General features: G+C 35.1%; 1 protein-coding gene across 3 annotated transcripts in view; it reads left to right on the forward strand.

Moving 5' to 3' along the window:
• The window catches only part of DMD (dystrophin), a 566,297-nt gene that overhangs the window by 276,216 nt on the left and 274,144 nt on the right, over positions 1-15,937 (forward strand). For all 3 annotated transcript variants that reach the window (XM_054003170.1, XM_054003155.1, XM_054003164.1), the window contains one exon: positions 4,936-5,053. In XM_054003170.1, coding sequence (XP_053859145.1) covers positions 4,936-5,053 — 118 coding nt within the window. The remainder of the gene's footprint in view (positions 1-4,935; positions 5,054-15,937) is intronic.

A 15,937-nucleotide genomic window follows, 5' to 3' on the forward strand; every position in this document is an offset into this window, starting at 1 on the left:
TAACACATTTTATTTAGAGAACCAATCAGTCACAAGAAACTTAGTTGTTTTAAGTAAAAGTTGTCTTGACTATACATTTTGGAAGTTATCAGTTCATTTTTTGCTTAAATTTAATGTTTAGAGTCTAAAGTTTTCAAAAGTAATTTCCTCAACAACTAATTAATGGAATTATGCTTTTTTGAGGATATCATGGTGAGTTAGTTCAGAGGAGCAAATAGCTTCATAGAATAAGAAATATATCTTCCTTTTCCCTTATATTCTCATATTAATCATGTGCTCTTGTGGTTCACTGGTTTGTTTCATTAAACAAGGTCGGGAGTGGACCAAAACAAATCATCCCACAGTTGTGAAGTCTTAGTCTTCAGCCATGGGTTGTTAATGACCAAAAGTGCTTCTAGTTTGCTCTTAACATGGAAGCGCAAAAATGTAAATTGCTGTTTTGCCCAAAGTTTTTTTTTTTTGATAATTCACTATTAGCATTCTTATACATAGTATAAAATAGATAACAAGCTATATTTGACTGGGAGCATGTAAGCAGCAACCTTAACTCTTCTTGATATATTTGAGTTCAGCAAAGGGAGATGAAAGTCCTGGCTTTAGTGTGGGAAATGTTTCTTCAGATACTCAAGAGTGAGCACCCATAATCAGCACTAGTAAACAACTGGTCAAATGTGTAAGTCTTTGTACCATCCTTGAATTGAGCTACTCCACTTTGATAACACTTGCCACAAAGTCAAGAAAAAAAAGAAAAAAAAAAAAAGACTGGATAGATTTAAAGATCCTATTATATATAGAAACTAGCATGCCCAGAGTGTCAAATATGCAGGCTGTATATTATAAAGCTAGAAAATATTTTATTTCTCAGTCTCAAACCTTGAAGTCCCATCAAGAATTTGTCACTCTTCACCTGTTTCAGTTTTTCGGTTTATTTTTTAGCAATTTTTATGCAAGTTATTTCAATTGCTGACTTGAACAATTTGTTCCATACCTCAACACCCATTTTGTGTAAGAAAATCATAAAAGTTAGGAACCTGAAAATTGGATTTTTCTTTTGAGCAGCTGCAGTCCGCAAATGTGGAAAGATTGTTAAAAGTGAATAGCATCACTTTCTAACAAACTCTAGGTAGGTTGCATGACTGTATCTCATTACTCATTATCATGCATTACTGTGCTATCACCAAGCATCATTATGTTGGCAATCATAGATATATGGAAGAAAAAGAAAAGCTCTTTTGGGATTTAAAGATGTGTTTGTACAGCTATGCATGTCAGTGGTCGTTCACTGCTGACCTACTCATGTGAAGTTGCATTTATAATTAAACAACATTTCCTTATTAATGTTCTGGAGAATGTGTTTTTGTACCTTTACAGAGCACTAGAAAAGTGTTGGCAGAGACAAATCGTGTGCAAAAGAATTTGTTTATTAAAAACCCCACAACTTTTAGTTTAACTGACTCCCTAAGTCATTGTGCTTGTACTTTTGGTGACCTAATGGGAAATGGATAGACTTCTGTTTCATTTGTTTTGAAAGTAGTTTAATTATAACTTTCATTTCTGAATTCCCCATTTTTATATAGCACATTTGTTTCCGTATGCTGACATTCCAAATCAGAGGCATCTGGTCTGTTGCATCTGCTGTGTCTCCACCAGGGTGCCACTATTAATGAGTTTTTATTCCTATGGCTGTTATAACAGTAACTTCTAATAGTTTCCACTTAGTTTTCTGTTGAGGATCGTTTTACAATCTTAAATACTTGGCTGAATTAGTAAAAGTTTTTAAAACTATCTCCAGATATTAATTGCTGCTGATTTTGGTTTTTAGGGGGTTTTGCTGTTTGCTTTAGATCATCCAGCTAATACTTTAAAGCTATTCAATTTTAATTTTTCCCAAAAATCATACTTAGTGATCTTTTAGTTTGTATTCTTCAAAGCACTGCTCTTCCTAGCATAATTAACTGTATTTTTATTAACCCACAAAATCAGCTTGTATGATCAATTTATCCAGTCACAGAACATTTCTCTGAATATGATAACACTTGAAGTGGAGCTCAAGTTTTGTTGTTTATTTTCATGCTACAGGATCACAGGAAGAGTTAGAAATTATGTGTTTTCATAGCTACTTTTATCCAAGTTTCCATCGGGGTTTGGTACATACACTGTAGGTACCATGTGGAATATGTATTTATGAAATCTTTAAGATTGTACAAACTGGTAAAACTAGACCAATAAACATTGTAACAATTTTGTAATTGTTATTGGTAAAATTCTACTGAATAAAATAGGACATTGCTTGGGTAAAGTTCTCAGACACTTTGTAAAATCAAGGAAAAAATATATTTATTTGAGAAATCCTGATTTTTCTAAGAGTAAGAAAAGAAATCTGTTTTATAATTATGTATTATTGTCTTATGAAAGGTCTAAGAATCTTCAGATCTGTTTATAGTATTAAGAGTTTAAGAGTATCCTTCTTGAATTTTCAAAAATACACTCCTGTGCATCCAGAAGAAAATAATTTTATTCACATGAAATGGTAGAGGGAAGTCTGTCCACACAATCCATACAGGGATGAGATTTTTATATCCCCAAGGGAACAGCAGAACTAGTAAGAGTCACTTTAAAGAGGCATTTCTAGTTTTCCTGAATGTTCAGTTCAGGAATTTCAGATGAGTCCTGGGGGTAAATCCTTCTGTGAGCCCTTCAGCACAGATCAGCTCCATTTCGTCATTTTGGTACTGAGCAAATCCTTTCTGAGCTGTCCTTACCTAGTGCTTCATTTCTTAGTATATGAAACACGTAACAGCAGCTTTCTTTAGTAGTGGTAAAGCCACAGCATTTAATGTCTAGTTGGAGATTCAGGCTGGATCAGATAAATCACTCTGTTTGTGTAGTCCGGTATAAAATTATATTTAGGAAACTTTAGGGAAGAGAGTCACTCTTGGCAAAAGATCTTAGAATGTCTTATTTTGCTTTTCCTTCTCTAAACATTTCTAGGTAGGGAAGGAGAGAGAAAGGGAAGCCACAGAATTATCTGATCCTGTTGTATGTGTTTTAGTTTTCTTCTGCACCATCCATTTTGGCAGTATATGTAATACAGATGCTGTTCGACTGCACTGGGACTGCTTTTCCTATTGTAAAATTCACGTCACTCATTAACTTGTCTTCTTAGAAAATGGAGTTTAGAAGGCACATAGATATCTAGAGATAGTAATGGTATCAGTAGATTTTATTTCTCTTACTAAGGAGAGACTTCTAATGAGAAATTTCTTCTTTGCTTTATTATGCAAGCTGGTGTTTTAACTGAATGTCTCTGCAATTCAATCAGTATACAAGCTAAAAAATGCCATCCAAGCTTCTGGGTATGACTTTAGAAAGCCAGTTATGATAGATTTTCAAAGACCTGATACAGAAGTTAAAAGCAAGAATTTCACAGGGTGTAGCTAGATGTGTATCTTGAAAATTACCTTTTTTTTTCCTAAAGAGATTGTAACTGAACAAAATGAAACTCTGTGGAGCTTTTAGTTTGCTTTGTATAGTACATGCTTTAGTTGCTGAAAGCTATATTCTTATGCCCTTTTTTTAATCTTATTGAACAGAAAATGGTATTAGGTCTTTATTTCTAACCTTCAATTGTAGTATGAATTTGGAGGGTCAAATTTAAGATCAGACTCACAGGTCTTTTCTATCTAGAACGGTCAGTGAATAACAGCTTTTTAAAACCAACTATGATTATTTAGAACAAAAACATTTTAAGGAGAGGAGACTTTTAAGACAATAAAATACTCCAGACACTTTATCAACAGGCAGGTTAGAATGCTAACAGATTATCTAACCAGTGACTCTGTAAACAGCCTAAAAAACAGAAATCCTTCTCGGGCCTTTGTTGCCAACTTGATATCTGTTAAAGTCTACCTACTAACTGTCTGATGGCACACTGCTGTGTTCTGATGGCTAAAAGTTACGCGCAGAATAAAAGTAATTTATAGTTCATAGTTTTGTAATAGATATTGCTACTTCTAACGCCTAAGAGTGGGAAATCCAATGAGTATCTTTTCTGGAAACTCCACAATAGGTAGCTGAAGTGTCTGAATTTGGTCAGTCTTCTAAAGACACACTTGGATGCTTCTTATCTGAGAAATGGTGGTACTGATTCCTTGTTTGCTCTTCCTTAATCTTTTGAAACAAGTTAAATATGTACATAAATCTTATATGCCTTACTTTCCTTGAGTTTTCATTTTCATTTTATCTAAAACTATTGTATTTTAGTTTTTATTGCCTTTTAAATACCATGAAGTTCATCTTTTTCCCCATGAGAAACTCTAAATCCACTTCTTACTTTCTAGTCAGATTGTCTGGGCTTTATATATTGGTTTGAATAGCATATAAATTATTGTGAGTGTTAATTATTTTTCAGCTAGGTAAGGGCTGAGAACAGAAAAAAGTGACATTGACAGTCTTACAATGGCTTTTAACCAATAGACAATAATTAAACAGTCATGAAATATTAAAAAAACCCCACAATTTTTTAGAATTCATGAGCTAAAAGGAAAAGCCTGCCTAATCTGGCAAGAATATAAACACTTATATCTTTTTTTTTAAATACACAGTAAAATATCAGATAATATAGAAAAATAGTCCCCTTTTATATAGCTTTATAGAGGAGAATATCTTATCCTGCATAATTTGAGGTGTTAAAAATGTAGGACTATTGCTACTTTCTATTTAGTTTTACAGGTTCTTTAAAAATTATACTTGGTATTTTTAAATTAATAACAACAATATTTAGAAGGTCTAGAGCAAATTCTTTGTGTTATTTGAAACATCAAACAATCTTTTTGCTTTAAGTCAAGTTTGCACAAAAAAGTCCCTATATGTGGTCTTCTCAAAAGCTCTTTATGCTTTTTTCTTTATTTTATTTTTGAATTTGTGTTCAACTAGGCAATACTACAGGATCTGGAGCAAAGACGTCCCCAGCTGGATGAACTAATAACTGCAGCACAAAATCTAAAAAACAAGACAAGCAATCAAGAAGCCCGGACAATAATTACTGACCGCAGTAAGTAGTGATTCTGCTACCATATGGCATTTCAGCAAACATGGAAAATTTTGTCCTATCATATAAGCATAGTATTCTGCAGATACTTTATGCCTTTGCCAGGAGAAGAAGAGTTCCAACAGCTGACAGTTCTCACACAGCTTTTCCAAACTGCATGTAGAAGAAATGTCAGTGAAAATCAGTGATCCCATATTTCAGATTTTCACTGCAACTTCATATTGCTTGTCTTCATCGTGGAAGGACATTGTAAAAATGTAGAATGTGAGCACTGAAAACAAAGAACTACATTTATTTTTACACAAGGAGAAAAAAGAAAGAGTTCACAGAGTATAGCCACAGGCTTGTAAGAAGCTTTCAATTCCATCCCCTGTAGTACAGCTGCAGGCTCTTCTTTCATCTCCCCTCAGCTGACGCACAAGTCTGATGATGCTCTGCATTACACTGTATTATTTCTTCAGTTCTGTTTTCCCTTTCCAGATTTAACCAGCTAGCTGTGCCTAAGGTGGAAAAATTAGTAGACTAAATTTTAGAAGCAGCCTATAGAAGACAGAGTGTTGTCACCCTTGAAAGCTTGCATGTCCTATACCACTCACTATAGGATGAAACACAATCTCAAAGTTATTTTATAGAAGCAGCCCTTGTGGTGGACTGCTGTATATCTTCAGTTATTATCTCAAGTTCTCAGGACTAAAAACTAAGAAAAAATTTATTTTTTATGGTCCTCAAGGTCTGCTATGGAGCTTAGAGAAGATCCAGACCAAGTGCTTTGTCTGTGGACAGAGAAAATTTATTTTAGGTAGATGCAAACTGTTCTGTATATCCTGGCCTGGAGACCAGGGCTTGCTTCCTGAAACTGATGACTGTCAGGGTACAAATGTAGGCTAAATTTTTCTATCCCCATAATTACAAACCTAATATATCTATATACTTATTATCTCTTTCTTTTTATTCCATCAGGTACGTACATTCCATACTATGTTCAAATCAAAATGCATGTTTGTGCTACATTGTTGGTAGTCACACATATAAATGCTATTTAAAGTATATCCTATGTGCAATAACATTCTTAAACTGCTGTTGAAATATGCTACATAGAAAATGAGAAGCTTTATGTTTTAATTAAAATTTGAGCAGAAAGGGATAGTGCTTATTTATTACATAAGAACCTGCTCCTTTTGGACATGCAAATTAATTTTCGAATCACCTGCTCTTTTGAATTGTGTACATATACTTTAACTTTACATGTTATGTAACATAAATGCTTATTCAAAACCAACACATGCAGTACTCCCATCAGTATTTTATACTATGTTTTAATTTTTAATTGTGAAACAAGTCTTCTGAAGTTAAGAACTGTAGACTTCAAAACAATGCAAGCATAATTCCTATATGCTCTCATATGAATTGTATGCATGACTAAATTTTGTTCTGTTGGAAAACTGCACTTCACTTTAAGTGAATTTGCCGATTAAGAGAGATTAAATGCTTCTTTCTCATACAGCAAAGGAAAGCAGCTATCAGACTGTAAATCATGAAGGACTAGCTCAACTATATTACCGATTGTGTTTGTGGCTGGTAGTATGGCAAATACATTTTACATGATGATTTCTTAGTTTTTATCCATAAAAAATAAAAAAATATCCATTAGTTTTGAACTTTAAGTGCCAAAAATTAGTTTTACTGTGATTTAGGAAAAAGTTTTCTATGCTGAAATTGTCAATATCCTTGTCTATGAAAGTGCAACTTATGATGCAGTAGATACAGGTCATGTCCCCTTATATACTTTTAAGTACATCTTGGAATATGATTGGAGCCATTTTTGGTCCAGTTTTGAGAGGCAGCAGCCTAGATCCATGAAGATTTTTCATATTTATTTAGTTTCTATCTGGCCTATTCTATTAATACCAAACACTACTTAGGGGTATTTATTGCTTTTGGATATTAAGGAGATCATGATATTTCTGGAGGACACAAAGATGCTAGGACTGTACAATGTGACAAACAAGGTATTTCTGAATATTTGCCACATATGACTCTCATCTAAAGTATTTATTCTAAAGAACAACAGTAATTTTTATATTTTTAATTGCTTGATTTTTTTTTTCTCCTTGTGCATCATATGAAGAAGTTGGAGGTTGCTCTGTTTGGTTTGAGTTAGGCCTGCTGAATACCTGTATAGACAGGATCCACTTGTTCTGGCTGCAGCTGCCTCTGTAGTTCACCTTTCCCACCCCTTTACAGTGCTATCCTCTCCTGAAATAGGGAGCCTCCTTATTCCCAGCCCAGCTGGGTGGCTCTAGCTGTGTGCTCTCACCTACTGCACTCCTGTCCTGTACAGTGCTCTCATCTACTACAGGTGTTTTACCTTGTCCTTCAGCTCATACTGAGTTCAGCCCAGTGTGTTGTCCCCAAATCCATTCCTGGGAACCTTGTTCACAGCCAGAACTGAACCCTGTGTTGGAGAATCTACTCCACTTGCTGAGCTTTGTGTATTCCTTGAAGCTGTAGGGAGTGTCCACTCCCTCATACCTGTACCTTGCACCAGGGTCCTGCTGCAAGTCCTCCCTTACTACCTCATCCACAGACTTTTTCCTATTTCCCTCCCTCCTCATAAATACAGATAGGTTACCATGGTTATGTTTTAGCAGTTATGAGCACACATTTGATCTGTTCTGTTTCATGACCTGTTCATTGACACATTTGTGCTCCCCTGCAGCAGCTGTGTACCACCCTCACCAGCAGCCTTCTGTAATGTCACAGTGCCAGGGGCCAAAGCCATCAGATCCCATCACGAATGAAAGGGAGTGATGGGCTGCAATGGGTCTTCATGTGGGAGCTGATAGACTTGACTTTTTCTAGTGCAATCCCTGGGCTGAAGTACAGCATCTCACACTTTGGGATCAAAAAGATGAGATGAGCTAATTTGTATGAAGAGGTTGTTCAATCACCTGGCAAATATCACTGGAGAGATATATAATAAATAGTAAATGAGACTCAGGTACTCTACAGGAGTAGAGTTAGCTGCATTCTTCATCACAGGATGGGTCAGTGTGTCATCAACTGAAATTAAACCCTGAAGGTTCTGGCTTCTGTGCTAACATTGCTAACTCCTAAGTCACTCTTCTTGAAGAAATATCTATGTTATGTTTATTGAAGTTCAACTTTGAAATATATTTACAAACATTATTTACATTTTAAAGTATTTTTAAAAAAAAAGAACAAGGTAAACATGTTATACAAAACTTTAAAAAATCAAAAGACAGTTGTTAGAAAATGTCTATGATGAATTGCAAAAGAATTCTATAATCATGAGATCATTTTCAACAGAGTTGTCATAGTATTGCATAGATTCAGTCTGTCTTATGAAGTAAAAGCAGTAGTTAAAGATAAGCTCATACAATTGCATTATTTCCTGTGAACATTTTTCTGCACCCTTCATTACCTACATGAAACTGCTGGATCTATTCTACATGCAAAGACCTTGGCTCTATAAAGTAAAGCTTGTGTTATGTTTACATAATGTTATATTTAAATCTCTGTGTATTCTATTTAAATCATAGTTTGTTTACAACTTACACACTCAAGAATATGTAAGAATAATAATTACATTGAGGAAGAGTTGTGGGAAAAAGCAACATACCTCTCTGCTCTTTTAATGTAGAAGCATTCTGTTCTAAGAGAACCATATGCTGTGAAATAACATTTTTTCTCTCTATAATGCATCACAGCTCCAAAACACTTTGCTTTATTGCTGCTGAAAGTGTTGCTTCTTTAAAGTGAATGGGTTTATAAGTAATATTGAATTTTAAAAAGTAATTAAACTTTGAAAATTCCTTATTTTCTATCAGTCTTTATGTATGAATACACAAAGTCGGTAAGAAGTCAATATAGAAATACTGGGAGATAATAAATTTACAGTCTCACAATCAGAAATACTAAAGCAATTATAAAGACTGTGTTAGATCTTGCTAGATCCTGGAAATATAAGAAACTTTAAATAGCAGGCCTTCCTGCTGCTGTGTTCACACATGTGCAAGAGGTAACAGTGCATAAACCTTCTGTGGTTTTACTTTGTTAGTAATTTACATCCCAATTTTGTAATGTGTTTTCTGGTTGTGTAAGTGATCAAGGAGGTATGGAAATCCATATTTATAAAACAGTATGAAGAAATAATGTCTTAGTAACAAAGTAAACTTCCTTTTCAAACTATAAACCAAAGTAAAACATATTCCCTTAGCAATTTTGTGAAATTTATTGTACTCTCTTGAGAGGTTAGTTAATTCTTATTACATTAAATTCATAAATAATAGCAATAAGTACAAGCATTTCAAAGAAGACTATTTTGATAAAGAATTATACTTAGGGACAAAATTATTCCTTTTGAATTTTTTGGACAGTTTTAGAAAACAAATTCACAAATATATGAGTAATTTATAGATTATGTCTTTAGAAGAGGTATTTTGTTTTTGTGGTTTGTTGTTTGTCTGTTTTTTGTTGTTGGCTGGTTTTGATATTTTTGAAGAAAACCTATATGCTATAATTGGTTGTTAGCAGAACTGCATTTGAACTAAACTGGAGAGAGTCTGAAAGTCTCTGAGCCACAACATAAAAATGCCTGTATTTAGTAGTTTGCTGTATTTGACAGTTTTACAGCAAAATCATCAACTTGCCATCACTTTCACAACAAAATATATAGAAATTCCACAGTGAATTACAACTGCACTGCTGTTCTCGACATCTTAATAAAATAGCCATTTCCACTGTACTGCCATCCATGTGGTTTTCTCTTAGAGCTGTTCACTACAAATGATGAGTTTACCACTTGAAAAAACTAATTCATACATCCTGTAATTTGCCGTCCAGTAGTAAACCCCTAGCTGCCAAGACCAAAAAAGAAAAGTGTAACAGAAAACTGTATTTGTATGCAGTTTTGCAGTTATCTTCTTGATATTTTTAAGCTGAATTACTGAATAAATCCTAGTTGTCTATTCTCTGAATTCCACATATCTGAAGAACATTTCAAGAATTTGAATTTCCTATGTCATATATATGCAGTTTATTAATCATCCTGATGTACCAGTTTACAGCTGACAACTTGTTTTTCCCATGAGAACTTTACGCCCATAGAAGCAAAACGAGGGAGAAACAGTTGTTTTTTAACAAAATGTCAATAACAAGATAAAACTAGAACTCTGAAAGGAGTAGAATGGTACTGAGAAGAGTATAGAGTTTGAAACCTGTTCCTTGGTGCATGTTTGCTGCTGTAGGATCTGTAAGAAAGTCATGGGACATCTTAAGAAGGAGTAGGAAGTTATTTTGGAATACTGGGGAGAGTTGCCCTTTAAGAATGGGTGATAACATGCCCCAGAAATGTTTGAATGACTGGGGAATCCCGGTTATGAATAACTTCTCAGGCTACATATGATAGAATGTGGTTCAGTGCACAAAGGGGCAAGATCTCAGCTGCCTGCTTCAGGTGTTGTAGTCCTCCCAAAAAGGCTTTGAGACTAAGGATGACTATTCTTCGCTTCGGGTTATATTCTTCAGCAGGAATGGAACAGATTTTTTGGTAGCTCCAGAGGTCATAAGTGTATTAAGTGATGTCATTGTTGGTGGATTTCTTAAGAAAGATAATTACAAAACTTCATGTCGGTCGTAATTCATGTGGAACTGGCTAGTTCTGGGCCACATATTTCTAAATAGGTAAGAACACAGATAAGAACAGAACAGATAAGTTTTATGCTGCTAGAAATCAGTCTGTGTTGGAAGACAGGCACACTGGATTGCTGTGATGTATAGAGACACTTAATTGTGTCCAAAGTATGTCTTAGCAACAGTTTGTCTTCTGTCCTACAGAAGCAGAAGGGTTGATCAACTCTCTCTTGAGAAAACTATGATCACAAAGGGAGTTCTCACCCAACTGTGAACTCGTGAATAGTGAAGGCAAAGTCCAGTGAGGAGTGTAAGGCTGTGCAATGGGGGAAGACCTTTCAGTAAAAGTGATATTAAATACTTTTCTTAAAAGCCTTTAAATAATTTCAGCTAGGCCCAAAAGAGTGAAAACAAACAAACAAAAGCCATGAACAAACCACCCAGAATAAGGACAGTATGATTTGGTAGGGAGATGTTTCACATTAACAGTTTACACTTTGTGGTATGATGTGTATGATGGTTCTTCAGGAAAGCAATCACTGAGTTATTTTAGAGATTTCAACATATTTAACAGTATCTAATGTGAGGCTTCCTATTTACAGCATTACAGCAAAAAAAAACTGGTTTTGATTACGTTGCATTTCAAAATTGAATTCATTCTCATTTTTGCAAATGTTAATTAACATTTATTAAAATACTTTAAAAATTGAAAATAATAAATGCTAGAGAGGTTTTATTCCATCTTGTGGGAAAAAGTAGAATGTTCCATTGACTTGTGTAGTGGCCAGATAATCAGAAAGAAATGTTTTCTCTCTTTGATACTGGAAAGACTTGGTCAATTTGCAGTGTTAAAAGGAGTAATGTAAATCTTTGCCATCAGCAGTGAAGATGCTGTGTTCTAGTGGCTCCCCATAAATGGTGATTTTTGTGAGTGAAGTCACAGGTGGAAAGCTATGGAAGTCCTTCATCCTTGAAAGCAAAGTCAGGCAACAAGTATTCCTGCTCTCATGTAGCTGGAACAGAACCTGCCACCCAAGTGCAAATATGGACTAGGGAGTAATTTAGTTGTGTCTGTAATTTTAATCAGTAAAAAACCAGGCAAGGTAAGGATAAAAAAGTATTCCAGGATAACCTGAGAATCCATTATACACATGGTGAAAACGCAAGACCTTATTGGTAAAGTGGACAACAAAGCAGGAATTGTCAATTCTTTTCTTGCAATAGATGATTATATCCAAGGAACTCTTGCCATTCTTAATTTTTCTTCATAGAAGAAGTTCCCTGCCAAACACTAAGCACTGGCTTACCCCTAAGCCTCAGATCAGTTGTATGATAGTGTATGGATTTGTTTGTTTGTTTTTGCCTTTAGACATCAATGAAAATACAGTAAGAGCAAACTTCTTGCATCACTAGAAGTTAGAATGACCTCAATTTAATTTCCAGATCTGCTACAGACTTTATTTATAATTCCAGAAAAGTCTTTTAGTTTCATGTGTTCAGGTCTTTATCTAGTTAAGGTGGGCTAATATCTATTATCCCAGCCTTTCTCTGCCATATCTCTTCAGAAGACTAGATTTTTCCAACTGTTTTGTTTGAATCCAACAAACATAAGTGTTTGCTGTTTTGGTCCCTGATTTAAGGCAGCACTGTGTTAGAAATAGTAACTTGCACAGGACATTTTAAATTTAACTAGAAGCAGACATGTAAACAGTAAAAATATTCATTTTATTTTTACCTTATTCATGGTGATACAAACAGACAAGCTATGCTCATGCAACAACACATCAATCAAAATGAAAATAAATGGAAATAAAAATGAATTGTTCAGAAATGAAGTTTTGAGAATGTGATCAAGTTATTTATTCACTGACAGATGGATGGGCAATATTTAATGTCCACAGTTATTTTAAATACTGTGTCGAAACAGTATATATTCATTTATACCAAACCATAATTTTCTGTAGTAATTAGAGGTCAAACAGGAAACAGAGGTCCTGCTCAGCAGAGATTACAAGCTAAATTTAAATGCCACATAATCAGCCATATCAGGAAAATGCAGGTTGTGGTGTACACTGTGTCCCATCTCATTTCCTAAAATGGATGCAATCCACGAAGAACATCTATTGGAACATGCAGTTGTTCTCAGACAGTCTAGTTAAGCATCCTGAAGTATGTTTGGCCTAAGGATTTTACTTTGGCTATCCTCAATATAAATTTATCATTATTTTAGTTTTGCTTGAGTCAGGAATAAACTGAAAACAAAACCAGTGTTTTACACAGCCCCAAAGCTCCTTTGCAAGTCCAACCTGAGTAAATACTGGTTTCGTTTGTGTGAGAGAGGTCTTAAGACTTTGGTGAGTGGTTGCACCAGGTGGTGATTTGAGTCTGTTATGTATACAAACCATCACTATGGTTACTTATGAAATACTGTAGGTCATTCAAAGAATTTAAGTTTATTACTGGCTTCAGGACCAAATGGTCACTCTGAGACCTTTCAGTCTGTGTTTGGTCAATAACAGTGGATAGTTTCAGCCTTTATCATACCAAAAAGGGGTGAAGGAGAAAAACCAAAACAGTTCTGGAGGCTAGGTACTTCTATTTAATCTTTCTTATCAGCAAGTCTATTCCATAACAGGTGAGAGAATGACTCAACAGAGGACAATCCCTGCTTGAGTAACAGCAAAGGAGGGTGGATAATGAGTACTCTGATATGTGGTGAGAAAGTGGTGGCATTTGGGCCTGGTAAAACCTAGAGCTTAAAAGAGAATATTTAGGAAAAAGATCTATTTTGTTATATTTTAATTGGACGGGAACTTGTGTACAGTCGAGCAAACGCCTATGCTATGGAAATTTTTGCTGGAAGTGTCAGACTGTGTTTATGTCTGCTTCATCATCTTAAGTTTAGAAATGACTGTCGTATTTCAGAGCAAGGGATGTAATAATTTTGCAGAATATTCATTACAGTCTCTCTGCATTCCTGTACTTTTGACACTTGGCTTTCTTCACTGCAGCATAATATTAGGATGGCAAAAGTAATGGTTTCATCTGTTTTTTGGATAATTTTCTTTGCTTCATTTTAGGTAGTTTCCCGAAAGTATAGTAAAAGGCAGAATAGAACAGAACAGACTATTTCAGTTGGAATAGACCTACAGTGGCCATTTAGTCCTTCTGCTTGACCACTTCAGAGCTGATCAAATGTTAACGCACTTTTAAGGGGTATTTTCCAAATGCCTCTTAAATGCTCACAGACAAGGGGCATTCACCACCTCTTCAAGAAGCCTCTCTCACTATCCAGCCTCCCTTTCAGTAAAGAAATGCTCTCTAATGTCCAATCCAAACCTGTGTAGTGTGTTAGGTTCAAAATTTGCTGAGTTTAAGCCATATCAGAATAGTGGCTTTGAAGTGTTTGTCTAACAGACAAACAGAGTGCCCACACAGTGTCTCACCAATGTTTTGATCTGTGTTAGAGTACCATAGAGAACATGAACAAAGTGCTGATGTCTGATTAAAAACACCCAGAGCAAACACAACACCTCAGACAAAAGAAACTGAATAGTAAAAGGCAAGTTATCATTTCTTTATGTCTTTCCTTTTCTCAAAATTGGTGTAATTGATACTTTTTTTTTCCTTTATTAGCTAAAATATTGGATTAGGATGACAGATATGATACCTTGTTGCTTGGGGTTTTTATACTACTGTTTATGTATCTATTTAGTTATTAAGGAACAAATAAGTGTAGTTTCATACCAAGCTCCATAGATTAAGACCCAGTTTATGTGACCTTGAGAACTAGTCCTTTAAATTCAGAATACGAAAACAAAAAATGTTACTTGTTTTTTTTTCTGGTATACTCCTATGCTTGCAGAATTGTGCTCCTTTTAAGTTCAAATACCAGTATTTTTGTGCTGGGACCCTCATTTTCTAATCAAAAATTAATTTTAAAAATATGAGCATTGTAATTGACAGAGAAAGCTCAAAATATTTGAATGTTATGGAATTTTCAGAAGAAATATCTCTTTCTCTTGCTGTGTATATTACTTCCTTAGTTGACTCTTGGATATTTACTTTGAAGTGCATTAGCCATTTTAAGTGTGAAATTTAACTGCTTCTCTGCTTTATACTTCAACAAAATTGAAATTAAGAATTTCAAGTGTTAGGAAGCTGAGATTATCTTTCTTTGCATAAAAAAAGTATGGATTAACCACTATCAGACTGACAGCGCTTGTGGAGTACTTAAAAAATTGGTGCAAGTGTGGGAGGGAAGAGAGAATGGGACAGTTCCAAGAACTGTGGAAATGTCAATCTGAAAAAAAGCAGGGGCCCCAAGCAATCTTTGGAAATAGTTCAAAATTGATGCAATTTATCTAAAAGACTGTGATTGTAAATCCAAGGGAAAAAAAAAAGTAGATTTTTAAAATGTTCAGTCTTTTGATATCTAATGCTTTTCTTCTCAAGAAGATTATTGTAAGATAATTATTTTACCCAAATCACCAGGATAATTCATAATCTATTGTGTAAACTTGACTTTCTTTGGAGTCTATAAGCTTCTGTCTGTCAGAATTTACAGTCAGCTGTCCCTGAAAATAGATCATGGGTGAAGCTGTAGATCTGGTATTGCACTGCACTATTAAGTGCTGCATCCAACTGTGGGGTCCCCAGTACAAGACAGACATGGACTTGTTAAAGCAGGTGCAGAGGAGGCCGTGAGGGCTGGAGTACCCCTCTAGGAAAACAGTCTGAGAGCTGGGATTGGTTATCCTGGAGAAGAGAAGGCTCTTGGGACACCTCACTGCCACCTTTCGGTTCTTGAGATGGACTTTTTATAAGGGCAGTAGTGATAGAACGTTGAGAAGGGCTTTAAACTGACAGAGGGTTTAGATTGGATATTAGGAAGAAATTCTTTACTGTGAGGGTGGTGGGGCACTGGGACAGGTTGCCCAGAGAAATTACAGATGACCCATCCTTGGTAGTTTTCAAGGCCAGACTGGGTGGGGCTTTGAGCAACCTGGAAGGTTCCCTGTCCATAGCAGGGGGTTGGAACTAGGTGATCTTTAAAGGTCTCCTCCAACTCAAACCATTCTGAGTATGTGATTAAGAAATTGGTAATTTGTAAACAAAATAAATTTATACAGTTTTCAGTTTCTCTTGTGAAATGAAAAATTATTAACTCAGTTCGGATGTACTGTTAACTCAGTACAAAATACCTGAAATTTATGCTTGAAGCTGAATATA

Source organism: Vidua macroura, chromosome 2, assembly GCF_024509145.1.
Source record: "Vidua macroura isolate BioBank_ID:100142 chromosome 2, ASM2450914v1, whole genome shotgun sequence".
Classification (NCBI taxonomy): Eukaryota; Metazoa; Chordata; class Aves; order Passeriformes; family Viduidae; genus Vidua; species Vidua macroura.